This window comes from Etheostoma spectabile, chromosome 4 (genome assembly GCF_008692095.1).
Source record: "Etheostoma spectabile isolate EspeVRDwgs_2016 chromosome 4, UIUC_Espe_1.0, whole genome shotgun sequence".
NCBI lineage: Eukaryota > Metazoa > Chordata > Actinopteri > Perciformes > Percidae > Etheostoma > Etheostoma spectabile.
In genome coordinates, this window is record NC_045736.1 from 28357101 (window position 1) to 28373959 (window position 16859).

The 16859-nt window shown below is 40.3% G+C and overlaps 1 protein-coding gene across 1 annotated transcript; it reads left to right on the plus strand.

Annotated features, from left to right (window-relative positions):
- The first annotated feature begins 480 nt into the window (after positions 1-480).
- Positions 481-9383, plus strand: ppp4r2b (protein phosphatase 4, regulatory subunit 2b). The gene is made up of 9 exons (XM_032514854.1): positions 481-735; positions 1467-1548; positions 1878-2048; positions 5057-5150; positions 5258-5295; positions 5424-5498; positions 5608-5748; positions 5872-6179; positions 7811-9383. The coding sequence occupies exons 1-9, from the start codon at positions 702-704 to the stop codon at positions 8179-8181; spliced, it is 1314 nt and encodes a 437-aa protein (XP_032370745.1). The 5' UTR covers positions 481-701; the 3' UTR covers positions 8182-9383.
- The last annotated feature ends 7476 nt before the right edge of the window (positions 9384-16859 follow it).

Here is a 16859-nt window from a genome sequence, read left to right on the forward strand (position 1 = left end):
AGCCTTGGTAATGTCACTCTGTAAGGTTCAGTTGCTCAATAATATATAAAAGGTTTGTAACTTATTTTTTTTATCAAATAAGTACAGTGTTTTTTTAAAATGAAGATACTTATTTTTTTCAAAACCTGTTGACTATAACTATACAAATGCCCCGTTCTAAAGAGGACATTGTGTTTCCTTCAATAGAAAAAAATGTATTGATGGTCTAAACACGTTCAACAAAAACACAAAGCCCAATGTGTGTTTGACTAATTCACATTATCAGGTAGGCAGATGGAGGAGGGAGCACAGTAGCGCATTCAGTAGATGTGTCATGCATATTGATCAAATACATATCTCTGTGTGAGATAAAGGAATGACTATATACACACACTTGTATTTGTATTTCATTATACATCTTAATCAATATATTGCTATATTTTGTTATATGCAGGCTAATTATTCTGTATTGCTAAATATTTCTGTTATAATCAATGATTATTTTATAGACAGGCTATTTATTCTAAAAGGCTATGTTGCTCTTACCAGTGCAGTGCCTTATCCGTTGCTGAACAGGCAGTGACCTCACGGCGCCATATTAAAATGCTCCCTCCTCTTTGCCTGCTGTGAGATCGTAGCTAGCAGAAGTAGCAGCAGCTAGCCGGTAGCCGCCAGTCTGGTTTTTTTTTACATCCACAAGACTGACAGAGGGCAACGTCGTGATGGAAATTGACTCGCTCCAAGAGGCGCTTAGAGGTCACTTCAGTTTATTTCAGTAGATTTGTGTTTATTGAGACCAAGCGTAATACGTGTGCTTCCGCAATTTCTTTACCATAAAAACAAACTGATTGTAGCTCACAAGCTAATGTTGCTAGCTAGCTGCTATTCATGACTAGCTAGCTGGCTAGCACTACAATACACGGAAATGGTTAGCTGTCTGTCCAATTTATTTGCTACATATGATGCTTTTCTTTATGACGCAAGCTTCATACTTTAGAACGTAACGCTATATTTATTTGCCCTCAAAATTTGATTCAACTTGCTGAAAGATGTTTGTTTGAGATAACGTTAGATAACTGGCCAGTGTCACCGGCTATTGGTTACCTTTACCGTTACTGTTTGCCGGCTACGGTTTGCGGCTAACTTAACATGCTAGCAATAGCGCTACACTTAGCTAAGCTAGTTACAGCTAGCAAGCAACCTAGCTAGCTATATAAATAGCACCCCCCCAGCCCGCTAGCTACGTTATGTAAATAGATAACGTTAATTAGCAATGTGATAGTCTTCAATGTTGCCAGAGAGCTGCTAACAAGCTTAATTTAGTGGGCTAAATGCATGTTGCAAAAACACCCAGGCTTTATAGCAGCCGAATGTCAAAACTGTAACGTTAGGCTAGGTTAAATCAAAGCATGTCCATCTCTGATCAGGCTAGTAGTTGCAAGTTGCACAACGTACTCTTCAACCCGTGGTTTGTTTTTTCTCCTCAGATTTTGACAAGCAAGCAAAGACGGAAGCATCTCCTCTTCTGGAGCAGTTTCTATGTCATATTGCCAAGACTGGAGAGACCATGTAAGTGATGATAGCAGGCCTGATGAATACATAAATAATACAGTAATCTTATATAACACATCATTCCTATTATAACTGTAATTAAAAGTTTGAACAATAGATGGTCAGTCCAGGAATACGTTTTAGACAGTTTGCTGAATCTTTTTTTTTTAAGTTTAGTGTAATTCTGATGTTAGTGTGGCCTAACTGTATTGTTATGCCTCTTCTTAATTAACATGTTACCATAGCCTAGGCAACATCCAGCCATAGTATGCTTTTGTCCAATTTTGCCAGTTTTTCCTCTATTATGTGTTGAGTCTTATTCTGCTTACCATTTTTTTTTCTCCAAGGGTTCAATGGTCTCAGTTTAAGAATTACTTCCTGTTTAAATTGGAGAAGGTGATGGATGACTTCAGAGCCTCAGCACCTGAACAAAGAGGTGCTGCAAATCCCAACGTGGAGTCAATTCCATTTGAAGATATGAAGGAGAGAATTCTGAAGATTGTGAATGGATACAATGGGTAGGTGAAAGTATGACAGTAATATTGGTAATCTGACTGTTTTTCACGGTTTTCTGTGATTTGGACCTCAGGTCGCATCATAGTTTGGGAAATCAGGCAGCGAAGCAGTAACGTTGTGGATGGCTAGCAGAAACCTCCTTAAGCAGACATGGATGAAGAAAAGGGTCTTTTGAATGACAAAAGTTTTAGTTTCAAAGCCCTTCCAGATGGTTTTCTCTGCAATGCTTAAGTTGTTCGCATGTACTGTAGATGTGAATTGAGTTACCACTAACTCTGACGCAAAGAACCCTCTTCCCACCTAGTGGGAAGTACAAAAAATAAGAAGTACAAGTGTAAAGTGGGACACTACAATGTGTTTTTACCAAGTAGTGTTATGTCAGTTGTGGCTTGATGGGCCGAAGTTTACCAACTTAGGCTTTAAGCCTTTTTTTTTAGCATAATGTAATAATTTTTTTGCAGAAAGCGAGCCTATCTGTTTGCTCAAATTTTGATCAGAGCAGTCAAAACTTTAAAAGTATCCCTTTTTTTAACTACATTTGGAACAAACGTGTGTTTAATTTGTGAATAATCGAGAGTTAACTATCGACAATCATGTGATTAATTGTGATTTAAACGTTTTAGAAACGATTGACAGCCCTAATAGTATCACATTTAAGTAATGCTTGGATATTCAACATATGTTCTCTTCAGATGAACATATGCACAAACATTGCAACTCAATAAAATGACTAAATCCGTGTAAGACCTGGGTTTCCTTGCAACAAGACGGTTCCATCTAAGGGTAATGGGAGACGGCGGCACCTGAAGCGTGTTCCTTTTTGTCCCCACGTTTTCAGTGCTTTTGATGCTACTTCAGGTTAGCTAGCTACATGCAACATGCACATCTACTGTAGTAGGTGACTGAATGATGACCGACTGGTGAATTTGCGCGTGTGTTGTGGACGTGACCGGGGTTAGGAAAGGTGCATCACAGACTGGCTAAGACAAGCTTGATGTTATTACATTGTATAGTTTAGCCTGTGATGTCATGCCAATGCCAAATCATATTGTTTTCTTGCAGCTTGGTAACAAGTGCTACACGTCCTGGTGGTTGGGCACCCCTGTTCTAGCTCAGCCTTTTTGTTACAGATATCTGTAGCCTACAACATATTTTTTACGGAATTCGTCATCCCGTGTTACAACTGTAACACACCATAGTATTGCATGTACGGACCAGTGATGTATCTGCAATCACACCCAATTTACTATGTAGCACACTTGTATTGACCCCATTTTAGTGTCTGAATTATTAGGCTACATCACTTACATATTAGTTTTCAAACGCATATCTTTTGCTATTGATATGCCTGGCGTCCACACTACAATGGGGTTTCCAAGTCCCTAAAATGCAAACGTTTGTTTTAGTTTGAAAACTCAAGTTCAATTTTAGACTATAAGCGCAGAAACAGAGGCCTTTAGAAACAATGACGCTAGGGCTGTCCTCGACTGAAGAAATTCTTAGTAGACATTAAGTTAACACTAATATGATTTTTGTCGACTAATCGATAAGTTGATTAAATTGACAGCGCTGTGCGCTTTAAGTGGTGGTTAAGACTAGAAAAGCTCAAGATAAATGTATTTAATTAACCATCTGTAAAGCTGAGTGTCTACACAATTACTCCTTTAAAAGCACCACTTTAAATCTTGTGTTCACCAGAAATGTGCTAATAAGTTTCTTGGAAATGAGTAATTAAGCATGAATAAGCATAAAATTACTTATCAACTAAACAAATCTTAGTCGACTAAGACCAAAACCACAGATTAGTCGACTAATCGACTAAGAGCCGACAGCCCCAGATGACGCAGACACCCACGTTTGCTTCCTGATTCGGTCTTATCCGTCATGACATGTCCTTTCCTGATTGGTCACACCCCTGTCACGTGAGCCTTATCTGAAAGACAAGAAGTGTCACGGGTCTTGACTACCGGTGGTTATTCAACAGGACAATGAATTACAGCAGTTTCATGTTGTCGATGCTTGCAGCTGTTGTGTAGTTACATTCTGTTTAAATATTCTACTATGGCCTACATGCGCAGGAGGAAAGCTCTTACTCAAGCGAATTGCGACAATTCAGTGTCTCAGACCTACACCGTGTTTTCACCGGTATGCACGTGGCCAATGTACGTGAATAGCCTGTGGTAATGTGTTTTCAGGCGTGTTACTAAGAACGGCGATTAGTTCAAAATAGCTGCTATAACCCTTATTGTACGAAAATAGTTTTTGAAAATGCTGTTTTTAAAAGGAAAACATAGTAGTTTAGATGTATGCCCTACAAAGTTTTCCCCAAAGTTCCCGCAATGGAACTGCTAATAACTTACAATGCAGTGTGTGTTGACTCTGCACCTGTCAGTGATGATGCGAAATGAAGTGACCTACATCTCAATTTACTTAAGCGTGTGGTCAACTATTTACAAACACATTTTTCTATTCCAATGATTATACCGTAACACAAGATAAGGTCTGATGGTGAATGTGCTCTAATCCATTTTGGAATTAGACGTGTTGATACACAGACCAGAAACCAACAGCAATTGAACAGAACTTTACCCAGAGCCATTCCAGTGTCCTGAGTCCGTTACTAGGAACCATGCGGACCCGTGACAACTTTACTTCATGCACTAAATGCTAAAAGGAAGTGTAAAAAATCCTAAATGTTGGAATTTTTCTTTTAAAAGGTTGGTTTGGCATCAATGTACTGTAGTAAAGTAATAGACTCAAAATAATTTGTCAACTAAGCAATTGACAGAAAATTACCTGATAACAAAATTGATAATCAATATTTATTTTCCCTTTCTAGTGATGATAAATCACCACTTGCCTGCTGCAGTGATTTCTCTCCAAGGCTCCCACTATCACTTAGTACCAGATTGTCTAAATAAAACGATTAAACGGAATTATTATAGAAGACCACCTAAGTTTTCTATAATCTGTATTTTGAGCCTTTTGTTTTTTCCCCATTTAATTTTAGAATTCCATTTACGATCCAGCGCTTGTGCGAGCTGCTCACAGAACCCAAGAGGAACTACACAGGAACAGATAAGTTTCTTCGGGGGGTGGAGAAGGTATGTGCCAAGCAGCGTGGCTGTTTTTTTTTGTTTGTTTTTCTCTCTAGTTGTTAACCTATTGTCAAGCTGTTGTCACTCATTTAGGAATTCTTGTTTTCTTCTAGAATGTAATGGTGGTCAGCTGTGTTCACCCAACCTCAGAGTAAGTGTCTTGTTCAAATGAGACACTTTTTAGAATAAACGGAAAACCAACTTAATATGAAGTTTTGGGTATTATATTTTCCAACGCTTAAGAGTTTTTTGTTTTTTTTTCTTAACTTGCCTGTGCAGGAAAAATGGATGCAGTGCTGTCAACAGAATGAATGGAGTGATGCTTCCTGGGAACACATCTGCTTTTACAGAGAGGTTGTTTTGGGGCCAGATGTAGTCCTTGATCCTAAAATTGACCTTAAATTTGAAATTCAACAGATAATAACAGATGTGCTTTTCTCTTTTATTGATGGCTTTTTATTAGGAAAGTCAACGGTCCCGGAACTCCCCGGCCGCTGAACCGACCGAAGGTGTCTCTGGCCAACTCCCTCGCAGCTAACGGCCTGCCAGACAGCACAGACGACAAAGACCTCAACACAGAACAAGAAGGCGACAAGGACTCCAGGTATGTCAGAAGCTAGAACCCACCAGAAAATCGTGTTCTTCATGGTCAACGTAAACCCACTGGAATCACATTTATATCTCCTGATTGATTGATTGATTGATTAAGTAATTGTTTGTTTGTCAGTGAGGTTTCAGCGTCGGGAGGGTCCCTGGGGAGCTCGTTGAAGAACAAACACCCAGAAGACGCAGAAGAGGACATGGAAGCCGAGCAGCAGGAAGTGAAGAGACTTAAGTTCAGCAAGGACGAGGAGGATGAGGAGGAGGAGGAGGATGAAGAGGAAGAACAGGAGGCGGACACTATGAGGCCTTTACATGCCACCTGCCTCTCAAAAGAGGCAGAAGCCATGGTCCAGGAAGAAGAGGAAGAGGAGAAGGTCGGGTACAGCAAGGAGAATGAAGCCTCCAGCAGTGCTGCTGCTTCTGAGGACCAAGGTAGGGTTGTTGGTATTTTAACGGGAGCGTTTCTATGTTCCCACATTTCTAAGATGTTTTTCCAAAATCAAGCCCTATGTTTCCACATTTCCTGTATCACATTTGATCCCTATTTGGGGTTAGGGATAACCTAACTTAATTAAATTTGATGCCTGCAACACGTTCCAAAAGAGCTGGGAAAAGTTGGGTAATGCTCAAAGAACACCTGTTTGAAACATTCCACAGGTGAAAAGGTTAATTGGAAACAGGTGAGGGTCATGATTAGGTATAGGAGCAGGATGGATGGGGCCAGTTCACCACTTTGTGACGATCAGCAAAGTTGTTCATAAAGCCAAAAGTCTTTCTCATAATCTATGCTAGCTGGGGTTGGTAGGCACTAGAGCTGTCAATCTTCCTCTTTAATACCAATCAAATTACATTTGGTATTTTTTTTAATATTCAAATATTTAATGCAGCCTGTCAAATAATATGTTCTACACCACTCAAGCTTATGCATTGTCAATGCCACTATAAACATGTGGTTGTTGTTCTGTCCACTAGAGGGACGTGTCACGTTTGCCTAGCCTTAAAGGGACCTGCACGCAACTTTGTTTACATTCATTTTCCACCATGAGCACACAGCGACAAAAACAAATCAACACAGAACTCTGTAATGAAGCATTTAACAAGTGTAGTGAAGCGACATCTTTGTAAAGGTGCTCAGTTAGCACAATGACATCGTGTTAGAAAGCACAGCCAAAATGAATGTACCATAAAGTAGGTAAATAACAATGTTAACTGCATTAAGCCAAACGGTGCCGTCACATAATAATGTTAACATACGGTAAGCACTTTGGCTCGGTGGATGTTGATTTTAAAGTCATGTCAAACTATTTCCCGTACTTATAATTTCCAGCTGCAGCCTGTCACCCCCCCCTCCCCCTTGTACTAACTTTATGGTACAGTACACAACGTTAGCTCCATAATGTTGTACTAATGTTACTCGTTACTTATTGTTAGCTTAGACCTCACAATGCCTTGTTTCTCACTCCCGCTAACTTTTGATAAGACGTGACATGAGTGCACATGCAGGTAGGCCAAGGTGAGAAGAGGGAAATCAGCTAACGTTAGCCAACATATTAATAAAAAAGTCACATTTGAGTTGTAATTTCAGCGTTCAAATAGTACAGATTTTTTTACTATTTGAATTATATTTGACTTTCTGCATTCGTTCCAACAGACCTAGTAGGAACGTGCATTTGCATTCATATAATATGGTTGACCAGTTTAAGGTGACATTGTGTTGGGAGTGAACCAGCTTGTGCAAGAATCTGCGCCAGGTTGAGTTTACCATCAATAAAACCTAATGTGGGCCAATCTTTAGACTACATTTTTTTTCTTTTTATAAGAGGCATAGTACATATTCTTGACGTAAAATAAGTCAATCTAACTTATGTAATAATTAAAGGAAAGATTGAATCCATTTTTTAAGTTTATGAGTGAATGTGACAAGTTCTGTTGAATGACAAAGTGTGAGTGGTCACACAGGAAACCATTTATCTGTCTTAAATTGTCTGGGAAGATTTGGGTCGTTTCCTTCTGAAGAGTGCTAAAACATACTGTGGTGTTTTTTAATGTCTTTTTCACCACAGAACCCACGAGCAGCACGCAGGCCGAGGTGTGCTCGGGCTCTGGTCCAGAAGCCGAGCAGGCTGAGCGGGAGGTGCCCTGCGGGTCCCAGGAGGAGGGCAGTGACATGGATCAATCAGAGCAGCAGGCACCTGCAGGTGTCCTGGAGAGCCCTGAGACCAGCAGGGACAGCGAGGAGAGCAACAGTGACCCAGTCAGCAGCAGCAGCAGTAGCAGTGGTAGCAGCTGTAGCATAGAGGAGAGTGCTGACGCGGCCAGAGAAGACGTAGCTCTCGCTCCCTCCAGCAGTACGACCGAACCTCCTACAGAGGGCGACATGGAAAGCGCGATCTTGAACACTGGGTCCACTGAGGAGCCCATGGAGCAGGACTAGATTGAAGGCCCCCCTGCAGCCATGTGTGACCATAAACCAGCTTATCCTTGAATCCAGCTTGACTGTGACTGGGAATGATAACTGCACCTCGTACGCAAGACGAACCCTCGTCCCGCTTTTGGACACTCCTCCAAAATGGCTACCTGGCATTGATGTGGGCATATACAATTTCATTTGAAGAATCCTGTTTTCTTTTCTTTTTTTTTCTTTTTTCTTTTCTTTTTAAACTGGAATATTTTATTGAGCTTCTTATCCTCTTGTTTTTAAGTTGCCGTTAAAAAAAGGTTGGCTTCAGATGCCTTGAGTTTCTTCGCTGGATTCTTTTTTTTGGTGTTCAGTGGGCTTGTTGGATGCTGGTGTGGTCTGGTTCTTTTCTTATACCACTCACTCCAACCATGTGGACATTGTGACAGGATTGGTAGTCTATGTTTTGTACCCTTAAAGCCCAGCGCACCCCACCACCAGGGTCAGAACAGAGCCATACCAGCCCCTGTTTACTTATGAAATGGTTTTTCAGGATATGAGCTACCACCACCATTTATGTACAAATCGTCTTTAGTCAAGCACTGACCTGAAGGTTACACCCCACCACCACTATATTGTTACTCCACCAAGTTCCACCAGGCTGTTGAGAACATGCATTGTTTTAAAATGTATTTCTCCATCCTCATGAGATGGTAGACTTTTTTTTTTTTTTCCATTGTGTCCTTATACTATTTTTAACCATATTTTTTTGCAATGATACACTACCAATCCCACTAACAATACAATGACATGTTACCTTGTTGAGGTGTCTTCTGTAAAATGATATATTTTGGATGCATAAAACCACCATAATTTATATGATCATTTCAATTCAATTAGTTATTTTGGAGTACGTTTCTGTTTTGTCTGCCAGTTGTAAAACCAGCTGTAAGTACAAAGATGACTTGTGCTTTCTTTGTATCGTGATGTCACCATGTTGTTTTACCGACCGATATCCAGAGCAGTTTCTGGTTCCAGTTCTACACCTGTTTCTGCAGCTGTACTTTTTGATATTTAGAATTTTAAATTTCTGTAAAGTAGATTTTTGTAGATTGTAATACAGTATGTGTTCACTGCCTTTGTGAAACCATATATAATTGTATAATTTCTGTGTATACTCTGAATGCTTTTGCTTTCAGTGCGGTATTCAGAAACAGCAATAAATGTTAACATTTTTATGCTTGGTGGTCTTTCTTACTTTCACAGTGCATCTCGTTTATTCCGTGCATCGACAGGGGCAGGTTGCTGGCTTACTGAAATAGGACAGTTAAAGAGCAGAGTTGTAAATGTCAATATAAGACCTGTGCTTTTGTTTTTAATAACGGTTTATGGTTACAAGCATAGACAAAATGTTTGGAACTGTCCTCTGGTTTTGTTGCTACCTATTGTCTCAACTACATGAAACTGCAGCTTCAGAGCACCACTGCCAATTACTAATTCTTAAAGTGTTTTAACAAAGAAATGTAATTTTTGTCTTGTTTTCCAGAGCTTTTGTTCAAGCTGTCTTACCATCTTTACAGGTGTTGGTAGCTCTTCTATTTGCTTTCTTTGCCTAGTGCATTGTGGGAAAGTAGTGTCCATCAACCACTCAAAAATCAGGTCTTTTGTAGTATGCATACTGACTTGGAGTATACGTTTTAGTGTGAACACTACCCTGGTTAGTCTGTTATGGAGCGTGGAATTGACACACTATCAGAATAATATGAACTTATTAATGGCACCTTAGCTGTATTATTGTCTGATTAGTTGGCTGTAAGGTATCTGGGTTCTGAGCAGCAGAACAGAATGTTTCTCGCAGACATTTTGATTTGTCACAGCTGGAATAGCATGAACTATAGCTCCAATCCCTTTCATGTATGCCAGTATGCACAAAAACATGACGATAAACTAATAAGGAAATGCAGCCAATATTATGTACACTATATACAATAACGTTTACACGTGTTTGACGAGTTATTTTGCTACGTTGACCCAATTTTGCTGTCAAGTGTTCTTATCAGCTTTAATTTCCATAAGCTTATTTCCCTTGGTAGCAATGGTGGCACAAACCATTTGTATGTATTAAGTTAGGATTTTCATTCAGCAGCATCTCTGACTTGTCGGATGGCAAATGTAACACGATATGAAAATGTTGAAGGTGATTGTTAGTCAAAGCAAGATGTGTTTGGTAGGCGTCTTCTATAGAGACCCACCATCTGTTGAAGGGACGGGTCAAAATCCCATTTAATACACAGAGGAGCGACCCCTTACCCATTAAATAAATCCCTAATATTGTCTGTCACTGCCGTCTCTTGACTGCTGAAATTTGCACAGGCTCTCCTAGGAAATAAGAAGTGGACTGCATCAATCTATGCCACACTGTTTTAACGGTGGTTTTTAAAGACTTGTCTCCAGGGAAACAAATACCAGGTCAGGAGGGATATTAAAAGCAGCTTGACACTGAGTGGTTTGTAATCTGACCCTAGTTGTATGAATGGCAGATGATTTGGACAGAGCAGGATGGTGGCTTGGAGGGGTCACAGGCTTTTTAAAAACCTGCCCATGTGGGTAGTGGACTTATCACACTTGTGTCCCAGAGTATAAATATGTAGTTACACCTTACTTTATATGCCAAAACTGCCCTTGCAGATTTTGCTTTGCAAATTCTATCTTTACAGCCTTCTGTGTCTGCAGCCGTGGGAACCAGGACTCTATTAGCAGGGGGATAATATTTTAGAAAAGTAAATACATAAATAGCCCGCCGGTTGTCAGATCTGCAAAGAGAAAAGCTACCTCTGGCTTCCCTGAGAAGCAAAAAATCAAATTAAATTGAAAATGAAAGCAAACAGACTGCAGGACTATTTCTTGACAATGCAGCAGCATCACTTTTCTGTGCATTCCCAATTTGTTTTTAAGGTATTCAAAAAAAGAAATTATAGATGTTTATTGTCCAATCTCTATAAATTGGCTGTTGGTAGGTACAGCATGCGCATATGATTATAATAGTGATAGCCGCGGTGAGAAAAAGGAAAGCTTTTGATCAGTCAGTAAAATAACTATGAAATTAAACTCTTCCTCATTTTGCTTCTGACACCGCGAGCGCCCTCATGGACCCCTGGGGGCCTCTGGACTACACTTAAAACCCACTGGGCTGCCGTATGTAGTTAAAGTTGAGTTTCATGCTTCACAGCCCGCCTCAAGAGAGGAACTTTTAAATGGATCCGTGGTCAGTAGTCGGGCATACCAAATCAAACTAGTTGTCTCGAGTCATCAATTTAAAGGAAAGAACTTCAGTGTTAGACACACTTGGTGACATTGGACATTGGCAGGATTAAAAGGAGAAATACATCAAGTCTTAAGAAAGTCATTATAATACATATATATATATATATCTTGTAGATATATCCTACAAGAAGGGATCAGACCAAGGTGAAAGGTCATTTTGTCTGTATTTACTCTATATAATTTGTCTTTTTATCTTATTTCATGTGAGGGTGTTTTTATACATTTTTATTTTTAGTCTGCTGCTGTGATTGCTGGAAGTCATCATAACGCAGGAGTTGCTCTTTTAGTTGATGTGCATCAGTTGAGAGATTTGAAGTGGTTGAACAGGATTTAAAGTTCACGAAGGAGCTACATCTGGTCATGTCCTCTCCGACGGGGTCAGACACCGCCGCACGCAATCTCCGTGTCATCCAATAGAGGGTACTGTTTAGTTTCCAAGGCAGACCAAACAGGCTTTGCCAGCCCTGGAATCAGAATGCACACCGAGTCCTCCGGCTGCTCATGAATGCCGGCTGTGACACATTCAGTATGCCTCCATACACACTACCTTGAATCGCCTGGAAAAGCACACAGAGGCATCATGACCTCCCTCAGCTACAGCCAATGCAGTCTGCCTGATGAACCCTCGCTTGGCTAATTTTGTTTCTCCTGGAGTGCACGCTGCCTGTGAATGCTTGTGAATGAATATGAAATGACATAACCAATTTTTTTTCCTTCTTTATTGTCCGCATGCCAGTTAGAGTGTTAGTTTCTGTGGCTGCTTGGCTGAACCTGTGACACATTTATCACGCCTCTTCAAAAACCGCAGACATCAACTCCCACGTGTCTCTGTATTTCACACGCTTTCATCAGAATGATCTAGAACATGCTGCTTGTAAATATTAGCTTCTTACCTTGTGGTGAGGACCCAGTCACATTGGAGATTTTCTCTACATTGTCTAATAGGTTTGTTAGTGTCCTCCGTTGGATATTTTTTACCCTTTTTTATGGAGGCTCAAGCCCTAAATCTCATCTCAGCCCCCCTAAAAATTATAATAATAATAATAATACAAAATAAATAAATTAATACGTAAAATGTAGTGCATCAAATTAGAGATGAAATGTGAGCAATGAGTTTTGTCCGTTTGAAGGTTATGGGGCCGTCTTCATCTTATCTATCAGAGGAAGAGCAGGAGTGGTTGTGAAGTTTTTACCTTGGTCGTCCCCAGAGAAGAAGACGTTGGTCATTTCATGGCGCAGATTAGAACCTAAATTGAAACGTAAGCAACTAAAATTGTTAAAGCTTAGAACATTATGTCAAATTGGTTGTTATTACTGTGACTTATAAAGTGTCAGCTGTAGTTCCATCATAGTGTTAAAAAACGTTAGCTACCGCTGTAATTCTATGACATGGCTCACATGGTTTGGACTTTGGACTTGTCCAAAGTTAAGAGACTTTTGGTCAACGGTTTGCAAAACTTTAACAAAGCATTCGACACCGATGAGGTCGAATGCAGAAATGATCATTTTTGGTGTATTAGTAAGTGAGGTCTTATTGACCACTAATTAGAAAAACACGTTTTCCTTTGCCTCCCTGTTGACTCGTAGGAGGATTGTGCTTGAGTGGAAATCTCCTAAACCCCTGTATTTGTCAGTGTGGCTTAACAACCTGAAATTATTCCTGAAATTAGAAAGAATCAAGTAACTGACACAGTCCATAAAATATGGGATCTGTTGTTGTACCCCCCGCCCGACATAACATAAGGCCCTAACAGCTCTGCCCATATACACAGTTAAATTGTCTGTTACCTGATGGAAGCTTTACACAAAGTGGGAATTGCTCCCACTCTGAAACTCATCTCTCCTTTTATTTTAATTTTTTGCTTTTGTTTTGTTGGTAATGGCAGTATGTGGGTGGTGTGGGTGGGATACGATTGATTTTCAAATAAGAAAACCAAAATCAAGGCACTGTACCTAAATTAATGGATCTGGATTTTCTTATCTTTCTTGAATAAAAAAACTCTAGCTAACGTTGTGGTTTAGTAGCTATCTTAGAGATTATTGGCTAATGAAATTACTGATTTAGCAGGGGGGTGGGGGGTTGTTAACTCTTTTGCAAGGCACTGTATCCATGTTACATTCTCATTAGGGGCTGAGCCCCCCTAACGGTCTGATCCTAGAATCGCCCCCTGGCGTTCTCTGTTGAATATTTGGCACACAAGCAGATCCAGGATCAGGTGGGGGTTGGTGTCAATGCCAAGTGACATTATTTGGCACACAGCAGGGTCAAACATTCTGAACTACTCTGACAAATAGGCAAACACCAGCAGTGGGTGGGATGCCTTTCAGAATTTTGGCAGACTAGAAAAGTCTTGGGGGTGGGAAACACATATTCTTCAAGACTACCAATCGCATCTAAAAATAGAGGCAGCAGGGAGGCTCCACCACTGGAGGCCTCTAGACAGACTTCACCAGCAGCGCTCAAGCAAAGTGGGGACGATGAGAAATACAATTTATTGATCTGAAATGGTCAGTGGAAAAAAGGTAGAGATTCAATTATTCTGACAACCAGGCTCCAGTGGGTTTGAGAAGTTGGATTTAAATGCGGCTCAGTGTGGGGGTGGCCAGCTCAGCGGGCACTAACCTCAGGTGGATGCTGTTTGAATTTCCACTTCTCTGTCAAAATGGCATCATCACATAGAAAGAGAAAAGGTAAATGGAAGAGTGCTTTGATTTAGCCGCTCCATTTGTTCCATTGCCTATTGGCGTCTGCTTTCAAATCGGCTTCAAGTCCTGTCAACAATGCCAAGTTTGGAAATTCTAAGACATCACACATTACATGAAGTGTATGGTTGGCAATAAAATGCTGGCTGTCAGTGGTCAGTGGTAAAAGATATGTAAGCAAAGGAGCAAGTGTGAGTTTGACTCATACAAGACCTTGTGTTTCTGTGTTTTTTTCTCACAGACACATGAAAATTCTATACTATAAATAGGAAACAAGCAAGCGAAACACATCAATCTGGCATGGTATTTCTTTTGGGCATTTATTAGATAGGACAGCTGAAGACATGAATGTGGAAAGCGGGGGCAACATGCAACAAAGGACTGCAGCTTGGAATTGAACCAGCGGCCACTGTGGTAAAGATTGAGCTTTTTGTTCATGAGGCACATGCTCAACCAGGTGAACTACCAGGGCCACCCAGCAACCAGAAGGCCTGGGCCAGATGACCTGAGATGCATCATATTTGATGAGCAGGTCCGAGGGGTAGTGTGGAGCTATAGATCATGTGGGGTTAATAGACTAGACGTAAATATTGCACACAATTGTACAAACTACATGGAAGCCAATGCAGATATCCAAGGAGTTGAAATGCAGTAGAATCAACTCTGGCTATGTTGCCGCATTTTTAATTTAGCTGTAATCGGCACCAACTAACTAAATCCAACTAACTAGAGAGAAATTAAGTTTTTGTGTATCTGCCATGAAAATAATTGTATTACTTACTTCGGATGTTTCTTTTTTAGGTACTCTAGCGGTGTGGCTCTATAGATGACAGGGTCATTCAGTCAGTTTACCACTTTGGTCCACACTAAAATATCTCAACAACTATTGGATGGATTGTCATCAAGATACCCACAGGATGAATCCTAAAGATGAGAGATTGTGTGGCTTTTCCTGTAGTGGCCACTTTCTATGATGTCAATGGAGGAATTTGTGTGCCAGACAGTCAGTTATCTTTGATACATTCAACTAGGTAAATGATGGTAGGTTTCCCCTTTTTTTGCCAAAGTGTTTCATACGGTCTCATCTCAACAAACACCGCCAGCACACATACACTATGCACTATACACTATATATCAAATACAATATCAACGTCTCAATGTTTTCTATGTTTTTGATGCTTAAGCAGTGACACAATTTAGATTTTATGTGTTGCTAAAATATCCCTCTAAAACATTGCTAGTACTCATCAGGTTATGGCTTTCCTGCAAGTTTACTACACTCTAATGAAGTACACCAATTGACTGTACTCACCATGTTGGAGGCACAGGGCCTGTCTGTTTTTTTCTAGCCTCTCAGTCTAATGGCACTGAAGGGTCTTGTTTATAGCAGCCCCATGCTTTTAGAGGCCTTCTTCACAGATGCGACCTGCTCTTTGCGCCGGGTTGTAAAAAGTGTGAATGGGAGACTAATAAAGGTGCAATTACAGCAATTGAGTGTGTACGTGGTGATACCGCTGTTGCAGGATTGTATGTCTGTGCATCCTGCAGCTGAGGAGGCAGGTTGTTTGGGTGCTTTATTATGATGATAATGGGTTGGTAGGCCACACGGGAAAGGCACACATGAGAGTCTCTGTCTGAGCTGCTCGTACATGTCCAAGCAAACACTGTCACATACTAATTATTCAGGTCTGTGCTTCAAGTAGTCTGACAGCAAAAGACATAAATAAATGAGAAAGTGACCGGGCTGGTTGCTTGAACTCTTTACACTAAATACAATTAGATTTTATTTATTTGAACCCCTCAAAAGCAGCTAAATGAAATGGACTATTTTAAGATGGACACTTTAGCTGTATTGATTGGACTTTCAGCTGGAAGAACATAAAGTTGAAATGTAGCTTTTGAGAACACACGATGGATGGTTGAGAACTGCTGCTGTGCGTGGCCAGAGGAACTGAGTGCCATAAGCACAACGACAATAGAGCCTTTGTCACATTTAGAGCTGCTTGTTGTATTCAAAATCAATAGGCGGGAAATAAGAGTTACTCACTGAGCCTGCCACGCAGCCAAAAGGCTCAAGAGACTAGCATTTTATGTGCAAAGGACTTGAATTACAAGTGATGCGTCATTGCACATATATTATAAATGAACAAGCAAGTGGGAGATAGTAAATATTAAAAGGTTGACATCTAAATTGTAAAAATCAAGCCCTCCAAAATATGTGAACTTCAGCCTTACCTCATGGTCTCCAGGGATATTTAAAATTGCTAATGGTCAATAAAAACCCCACCGAGCTTCACCCATAGACATGCACCCATGTACATACATTTATTATTGTGACCACAAATACACACAATGCCTTTTGGCTCACATGCACACATTTCTGTCTGTTAACTTGGTGCTTATTCTGTACAGATTTTAGAGGATGTTCTTCTTTAAAAAAAAAAATCTAAATCACTGATGTATTTGTCATAAACAGACTAGTTTGAGCAAGTTCCTTTTCAGCAACTGAAAATTATGTCTTAGTGAAGTCTTTCAATTACGGCTTGTAGCACGCTGAGATTCTAATTCCTTACTCCAGTGGTTCTCAAAGTGGAGCCCTTGGCGGGGTTCTTTTTTCATCATTTAATTTAGCATATTACTTTGTTAACTCGTAGAACTCTCAGAGGGGCAGACTGAAAGTCAAAGGC